Below are 8,742 nucleotides of genomic sequence, written 5' to 3'. Positions count from 1 at the left end.
AAAAAAGGAGTTTGAGACCAGCCTGGACAACATAATAAAACCCCATCTCTACAAAAATTTAAAAATAAAAATAAAAAATGTGTAAAATAAAATGGGGGACAAAAAGAATCTATCTAATATAAAGCCATACTCTCTCTATTGCATTGCTTCAGCTACTGCAGGGCACATAGCATCTATCTAGCATAATGCCTGGCACATAGTACATACTCAGTTAAATATTTCCTTACATTTTCTTTTTTCATGATTTGCCAGGCTGTAATTTCAGATTACCCAAATTTTATCCCATGAAAGGGGGCTTTCTTTTGGCAGTTTTCTGGTTAGATGAATAGACTGGGGGACCTGTGCCTTGCTATTCTGTCATAAAGATACTCACACATAATGTTTGGTCCACAAAGCCCTGAGCAGACCATATTTCATTCTTTGTTCATGAGTCCTGATCTAAGGCTGTTTTCATTATAAAAAGTGAAAGAGGATTCTATTCTATGTATAAAAAGTGAAGTAAGTAAGAGGTCAGAACGCTTCTCAGTCTTCCTCTGTCTGTGGAGACACAACCTGGGGCCTGTTGTGTGCAAGACAGAAAAGGAAGCATCTTCCTGTTTCCAGTTATGTCAGGATGCTTACATCAGAAAGACTTTATCTGATCTTCCTTTTCACCAGGTACTGCCTTACTCAGTAGACCTAGGGCAGAGAAAATTACACTTTGCAGACTCTAAAAAAGAGAACAGAAACTCTGTAGATATGAACTGAGAAAATGATTGCTAATGCTGAGTACAGTGGACTGGCGCAGTGAATACTTCAGAAAAATGTTTGGTCCTGAATCTGTTCTGAGCTTCATCTTTCTTGGTTCCAAGAAGACATTAGTTTGCTTTCCTTTCATACTAACCTATTAGCATATGAGTGAGATCTCTGGTTTTAGATTGAAATAAGATATTTATTTTTTGGGTTTTTTTTGTTTTGTTTTTTTTTTTTGAGACAGAGTCTCGCGCTTTCACCCAGGCTGGAGTGCAGTGGCATGAGCTTGGCCCACTGCAACCTCTGCCTCCTGGGTTCGAGTGATCCTTCTGTCTCAGCCTCCCGAGTAGCTAGGATTACAGGTGTGTGCCACCATGCCCAGCTAATTTTTGTATCTTTAATAGAGACTAAGTTTCACTGTGTTGGCCAGGCTGTTCTCAACACTCCTGACCTCAAGTGATCGGCCCACCTCGGCCTTTCAAAGTGCTGGGATTACAGGCATGCCTGGCCTTTTTTTTTCTTTTTAAATCAGGGTCTCACTCTGTCCCCCAAGCTGGAGTACAGTGGTGCTATCATAGCCCACTGTGGCCTCAATCTCCTGGGCTCAAGTGATCCTCTTGTGTCAGCCTCCTGAGTAGCTGGGACTACAGGTGTGTGCCACCATGCTAAGTTTTTAATTTTTTTGTAGAGACAGAGTTTCGCCATGTTTCCCAGGCTGGTCTCAAACTCCTGAGCTCAAGCGATCCTTCTGCCTCAGGCTCCCAAAGTGCTGGGATTACAAGTGTGAGCCACTGGGCCCGGCCAGGATACATCTTTTGTCTTAACTATAACTTAGTAATGGTGCATGTATTGAGGAGATAGTGTGGACAAGCAAAAAAATTTATTTGGTGTCTTGACTTTAAAAAAAATTGAGAAAATAAATAAATTTATGTTTTCAGATCTTTTAATAACCAGCACTTTAATCCTTGAAATCTCATCTCCAGATTAAGAAGCTGCATCCAGAGCATCTTGGGGAAAGATAAAGGTGGGACATGTTCAAACCTCAATTTTGCTCCCTTTAAGACATGTTAGTTACTGGAAAAAAAGAAAAAAGACCTCTGCTCCGTAAAACTTGGGGACTTTAGAAAAGTTATTCAATCTCTTTACAACTTCTATTTTTTTATCTGCAAAAATGGAAACAACCATGCCTATTACACAGGATTCTTCCAAAGATTAAATAAGATAATATAAATAAAGGGCTCAGCATAGTGCCTAGCACATAGTGTTATGGGATCTTTGGAGTGTCGCTTTTCTGGCCGGAAACCGTGGCCAGCAGTGCCTTGACAGGTTTGGCTCAGGCCCACTGGGCTTGTTCCACCCACTTGGCCTGACAGGCTACACTCAGCTCACACTACCAGCCTATATCCCACGCCTCTAAGGGAGACTGCAAGTCAGGCATGGAGCAGCAAGGGGTATGCGAGCAAGAGTGGGGTCTGGCCACTGTGCAGTCAGACACGCTGGCTGCTGCCGTGAGGCTGGCAGCCTCAGGTGCCAGGTGGGTGCCAGCTGTCTGCAAGGCTGTGGCTGGATCAGGTGCACTGCAAGCCACTCTCCCAGCTGGCACCAGGAAATGCAGTGGCCCCTGGAAGCTTGGAGACACCAGGAACCACAGCACCACAAAGAGGAAGTCACAACCCTGGCTCGCGGAGCTCCCAGGTCTGGGCTCCCTGAAGGGCCTCACCTCTTCTCTCCTCTTTGCCCGCAACATGACGAGCAAGGAGCATGTTTCAGCCCTGTTTGCGTTATAACTCTTTTAGTCCCACCATTCGATGGGTCCCTAGTTCTTGTCCTGCAACCAGGAAGAAATGTATGCAGACAAGTGAAGGGTGAGCAAGACAAAGAGGAGCCTTACTGAGCGATAGAACAGTCAGAGGAAACCGCAGTGTGTAGCTCCTTTCTGCAGCCAAGGTGTCCCAACAAGTGTCCTAGCAGAGAGACCCTGGAGTGGGAAGCTGTTCTCTGCTGGAAGGTCATCCTGTCTTCTCTGCAGCTCTCAGCAGAATGGAGGCCCTGGAATGGGTTACTCCTCTCTGTAGATGGTGGTCCCAACCTCTGCCCTGTTCTGGCCGAGCCCAGTCTCCTCTCTGCTGGCAGGTTGTCCCATCGTCTCCCCAGCTCTCAGCAGACAGGAGGACCTGGCATAGGTTACTCCTCTCTGTAGATGGTGGTTCCGACCTCTGCCCTGTTCTGGCTGAGCCCAGTCTTCTATGGGCCTCAGAGGGGAGGAAGTGCAGGTAGACTGCTCCATGGCCAGCCATGGACAGGCCCAGAAATGGCACCACAAGTTCCCACTCCAGTGGGTGGGACTGGTATCCAGGTCTCTGGCCTTTAGGCCCTCCCTGAAGACCAGCACCAAGGTGCCCTAAGTACCCCCTTGGCTCCTCCATCTTCCCCCATGCTCATCAGGGCCCTAAGTCTGGAGGGAGCCGAGGCAGCAGGGAGCTGCGTACCCTATGTGTACACTCCCAGCCTGGGTGTGACAGCATCTGGGCTTGGCCCCACATTGCTCAGAGATCAGAGCCAGCACCAACAGAGGCAGGAGCCAGGCAGCTGGAGCAGTCACTTCTGAGCCAGTTGAGGGGTGGAGGCAGGCCTTCCCATGTCTCCAGGAGCTTATGGAGGCCCAGGTCCACAACCCTGACTTGGACGGCTACAGCCCCAGGCAGGGCTGCTGCCTGCTCCTGGCTCCCACTTGCTCTGTGGAGCACGCAGCCCTTGCCTCACCCCCTCCCAGCCTGGGGCAGGGGCTCCAGGTCCTCATGGATCGGTGTCCAGGCAGGGTAACATCACCATGAGCTCCCCCTGTTGCCCCGGCACTTCAGGGGCAGTCTGGGGCAGAGTGGATCACGGACCTGGGCCAGGCCATCAGAGTGTCAGGCTCAGTGGTCACCACGATGTGGAGCAGACCCAAGGAGGTAGCCCCAGACGGCCTGCACAAAGCCTCCTCCTGAAGCACAGGAACCTGGTACCGTTGGCAGGGTGGGCACAGTGGCTGCACTGCTGGCCAGGTCCCTGAAGTGGGGGCTGCTCCCACTTCCTGCCCTGGGACCCTGAAACGTGGCCCCAGCTCTGTGCCCAGGCCCGGCCCTGGGCTCCCTGTGCAAGCGTCGCACTGCCCCAGGCCCAGTTCCGCTTCGGGGCTTCTCTCTGCCCTACCGAGCTGCCCTCCTGCCGCTCTGCTCCTCTGATGGTGGGTAACCCAGCCAGCCCCGTGGGGCAGCCCCGTGGGGCGGCCCCCAGGGCAGCAGGCTGTGCAGGGGCTGTCTGCCTGCTCCCTGCACCCTCCCTGCAGTGGCCAACCACTGTCATCAACAGTAAACACTCAATAAATGGTCATTTGTAAAAGGAAGATAACTCACTAAGAAATTTAGAGAGTAACAGTAGGCAAAATTGATTTACAAAAGAATGGGAGACAACTCTAAGAGCAGAAAAGTATTTTCTTCAATTTGCTGCTGATCCTACTGTCCCCCTTCATTTATCCTTTAAGATCCCAGATCAAGTACCACCTCCTCCGTGAAGCCTTCAGATTACCTCAGCCAGAAGTGATCACTTCCTTTATTTTTTACTTTGGTGGCAAAATGTTAATATTTTTAATCTCTTTGGTATTACAATTACTATGTCAGTTGCCTTATAACACAGCTTCCTGAAAAAGCAGGGCCTCATCTTTGTTTTAAATCTCTCCTTACACCTAGCATGGAATGTTGCATGTAGACTCTGATTGCATGAATGAAAAGCCATCAAGCCATAAACTTTGGTGGGTAGCAGCCCACGAGCAAGGTCCTCCTGAATAGATTTGCCATTGTTTTCATGTATGTGTGTGTGTATGTGTGTGTGTGTAGGGAGAGCCTAAAGTGTAGGAGTGGATTTATTCACAATTGAGCTCATTGATACCTTTCCTTAAGAGCCAAATAGTTTATGTTTCATTGCCACAGTTATCATCAAAGGTAATATTCAAAATGGAGGATGAAGAGTGCTGGGACTTTTTTCTTTCTTTCTTTTTATGTTTCTCTCTTTTGCAGCAGGGGGCAGCTATTGGAGGAGAAAGACTAAAGAATAAGGGAAAGGATGCATCTTTTTTTTTGAAATGCAGGTAGGAGTTATGGATAACTCCCAAGTACCTGTACAAATTGAAAATGATTAACTTTGCTACTCCCGAAAAAAATTTTAATCCCAAAGTCATTTATTTTGGCTTTAGAATAGACTAGCATTTGTGTCGGATTTTCCTGCCTAATTACTTTTTGCTTAAGCTTATTTAAAAATTGTTTTAAATTCCTTTAGTATGACAGCCTAGGAAAGTTGGGGGAGGAGAAACAGGCCACAGATGGGATCTGAACTAGAGTTTCAGTTCTCCCATGTCAAGGCCTCCTGATGTACTGCTTGCAGGAGGGCAAAGTTGGAGTCAGCTTTGTGGAAACCAATTTGGCAAAATAATTTTAAAAGTCTTAAAAATATGCGTACCCTTTGATCCAGTAATTCCACTTCTAGGAATTTGTCCTAAGGAAATAATCAAGCATGCAGAAATATAGGGACAAGGATATTCACCACAACATTTATAGCAGCAAAAAAAAGTAAAACCACCAGAAAATATTGAATAATATGGAATTGATTAAAGTATGCTGTTAAGCTGCACATGTTTTCAAAATTACAGACTTTAAAAATGTTTACCACATCTTTTTAAGTGAAAAAGAAACTGCAAAATAGTATGTTCAGTTTGAAACGGCATGTAGATATAGAGGTGGATGGATGGATGGACAGACGGAGATACATATTCTGTAGTGTTAATTTTGGTATTGCTGAGTAGTATAATTGGGATAGTTTTGTACTTTTTTGTGTTTTTCACATTTTCTGCTTAAGCATGTATTACTTTGTAATTAGAAAAAAAAACTATCATTTTTAAAAGAATGTATGGTTAATAGATCAATGAAAAAGTAAATTACTACATAATACCCACAAAGTGGGTAATCTGAATGCAAATAATTGCTATTAAATGTAAGAGTCACATCCATACATGTGAGTTATAAGCAATCATACTGCATATGTAAAGCTGGATGTGCCTTAATTGTGATTTAACTTTATTGTTTCCCAAGTAAAATAACCATATTCAATAAAAATCTGGGAAGGCACAGTTTGATTATAACTTGCATGCCCTGTTTTCTGATACCCCACTCTGGAGGCAGACTCTTCTTGAGCCAAGAGAACCACAGTTTTGCAAAGCTGCAGAGACCAGTAGGTTTTTTGGGAATTACATGTTAAAACATTTTGATTGCCTAAATAACATAATAAAAATACGGGGAACATTTGAAATCATTCTTGATCTTCCGAAGGCAATTTCCAGTGACATTTTGGCTGTTTCCCCTTTATCTCTTCATTATCATCAACTCAGAACTTCAAATCCAAAGATCTAAACAGGTAAAGGGGAGAAAGTGGATGGTAAATGATGAAGACAACATAAACCTTTGGTGACCCCAAAATAACTCTTGGCTCACATGTTAAAGAGCTCTGCTTTATATATGATCAGCTGCAGGGGAAATTTGTTCTTTACTGTTTGCAAACTTCAGCTCTGTACACATGATAGGGTTCTCTTTTATTTGCAGTCCCTAAATTCCTGGGATACCGTATGGCTTCACTGAAGGAAAGGGCTTGCAGGTCTGGCTCCCTGTTGTCTGAGTTCAGTTGGAAAAGCCTTTTGTGATTAACTCGGCCACAGTGTGTCCTTTGGTATTTGGAACTTCAGTGGTTGTTTATTAATTCGCCAACTTTTGAACACTGACCCAAATAAGCTTCATATAATGGAAAAAGAAGAGAAGTCTAGCTCTTTGGGTCCCAGATTGAATCCCAGTTTTCCGACTAGCTGTGACCTTGAGCAAGTTGACTCAGTATGTCAGAGTTTCAGTTTTCCTCACTTAATTTGGAGAGTTGTGCCTTCCTGACTCACCTCTTAGGGCTATTCTTGGTGAACTGTAAAGCCCTGTAACAGTGAGGGACAGTTGTGGGTCTTTATAAACACACCACCTTCTCCTACTTTGTTTCTGACACAGTTTCCTTACGCCACCCCACCTCCCCAAGAACCCGTGAAGACACTGAGAAGCCTGGTCAATATCCGAAAGGACACACTGAGGCTTGTCAGGTAAGTTCCCGGAGGCTGGGGCCAGGTCCCAGGCACCTTCCTTTGTGGGAGGTTGGGGGCTGAGGGACAGACTCCCCAGGGAACTCACACAGCAGTTTCCGGCAGCCCTGGAGCCTACTTCTCCAGGCATCAGGCAGGAGTGTGGGTGCTACTTTCTGCTGAGATCAGGCTGTCCACACCCATGTTTTTAGCACTGGATGCAATGCTCTGTGTTTGTGAAGAACTTTCACTTGCCTAGAAATGCTCATTATCTTTATTTTATGGATTTTTTTTAAAGGGAAGAGGAGTTATTAAGGGAAAATGGGAATTTTTGCAGCTACTCCAGCAAGCCAATGTAAAAATGGGAAATTTGAACTTAGAATATCAAATCCTTTATTTAATTGCTTATATTTTCTTTTTTATTCCCCATCTCATGTGTCTGTTCTCTGAGGAACTCATAGTGCCCTGGGTTGATCGTTTAATCCTCATCATCAATGTTAATTATCATCATTTGCCTTCTTGGTGCCCTCCTCGAGATAGTGTAATTTTTAATCTGATGCATTCCCATCGCCTGCCACCCCTAGACAGTTCATCTACTAAGGCTCTCTGATTCCCTGGGGAAAAAATTTGGCAAATCAGAGGTCCCAGATTTTTCTGAATAGACAAGGAAGATGACTCAGAGACCATCTCATGCTTATATAGATCAGCCTTATTAGCATTACGATGTTGCTGTCTGATTTTTTTTTTTTTTTTTTTTTTTGAGACAGAGTCTTGTTTTGTCACCCAGGCTGCAGTACAGTGGCACAATCAGCTCACTGCAGCCTTGACTTCCCAGGCTCAAGCGCTCCTCCCAACCCTAAGTAACCATTAATCTATTTTCTGTTTCTATTAATTTTTTATATTTTATCTGTCCCTGAAGTTTTTACTGGTTCCCCAGCTATACTTCTGTCCACCCCAGGGTCAACTCTGGGGAGGAGAGAGCCAAGGAGGTACCTGTCTGCTGCAGAACAGTCCCCCCACCCCACCCACGGGAGTTCCTCCAGCAGCCGAGCAGACTAACAAGGCCTCTGGGGTCTGCCAGCTGCCAGCTATTCCATCCACTTGGTTTCTCTCATCACATACGGCATGCTTACACATTTGATGCAGACCATTCAAGGGTCTGAGCTGCTGTGAGGTCCTAGCCTCTGCCGTGGCAGCCAGGCCACAGCTCTAGAGTAGTGTGAAGGAGCTGTCATGTGCTAGAAGAACCAGACTTGGAAGCAGCAGAGCCATTTGCTTCCCAGGTCCACAGATGCTTGCTTGAATAAGTGTCTGAGCTTCAGGTTTTTTAATCTGTAAAATGGTGATAATCAACTTTACCTTTAATGGTTGTTGTCAAAATTAAGAGAACAAAAGGGAAAACACTGACGTTCGATAAATGTTAAATTGAAGGGTGTTCTTTGTTTTGTTTTTCTGTGATTATGGAAATAAATTCTGATTCTCAGATTTCCAGGTAAAGATGGAGGATTGAACACCTACTTTTGCTTCCTCTCAAAACCCCATTAAGTAATAATAAACATATATTTAAATGGCATAAATCTGGCCAGGCACAATGGCTCACACCTGTAATCCCAGCACTTTGGGAGGACAAGGCGGGCAGATCACCTGAAGTCAGGAGTTTGAGACCAGCCTGGCTAACATGGTAAAACCCCATCTCTACTAAAAATACAAAAATTAGCCAGACATGGTGGCACATGCCTGTAATCCCAGTTGCTCCAGAGGCTGAAGCAGGAGAATTGCTTGAACTGGGAGGCAGAGGTTGCAGTGAGCTGAGATTGTACCACTGCACTCCACCCTGGGTAACAGAGAGTAAGACTCCATCTGAA

General features: G+C 45.3%; 1 protein-coding gene across 1 annotated transcript in view; it reads left to right on the top strand.

Annotated features, from left to right (window-relative positions):
- Positions 1-8,742, top strand: part of RNF157 (ring finger protein 157) — a 90,159-nt gene that overhangs the window by 52,398 nt on the left and 29,019 nt on the right. Inside the window, exon 3 of the mRNA XM_037741083.1 lies at positions 6,810-6,898. Coding sequence (XP_037597011.1) covers positions 6,810-6,898 — 89 coding nt within the window. The remainder of the gene's footprint in view (positions 1-6,809; positions 6,899-8,742) is intronic.

This window comes from Cebus imitator, unplaced genomic scaffold, assembly GCF_001604975.1.
Source record: "Cebus imitator isolate Cc_AM_T3 unplaced genomic scaffold, Cebus_imitator-1.0 Scaffold93, whole genome shotgun sequence".
Lineage (NCBI taxonomy): Eukaryota > Metazoa > Chordata > Mammalia > Primates > Cebidae > Cebus > Cebus imitator.
The sequence above is the reverse complement of the archived record's forward strand: the minus strand, read 5'-3'. Positions and strand labels throughout refer to the sequence as shown.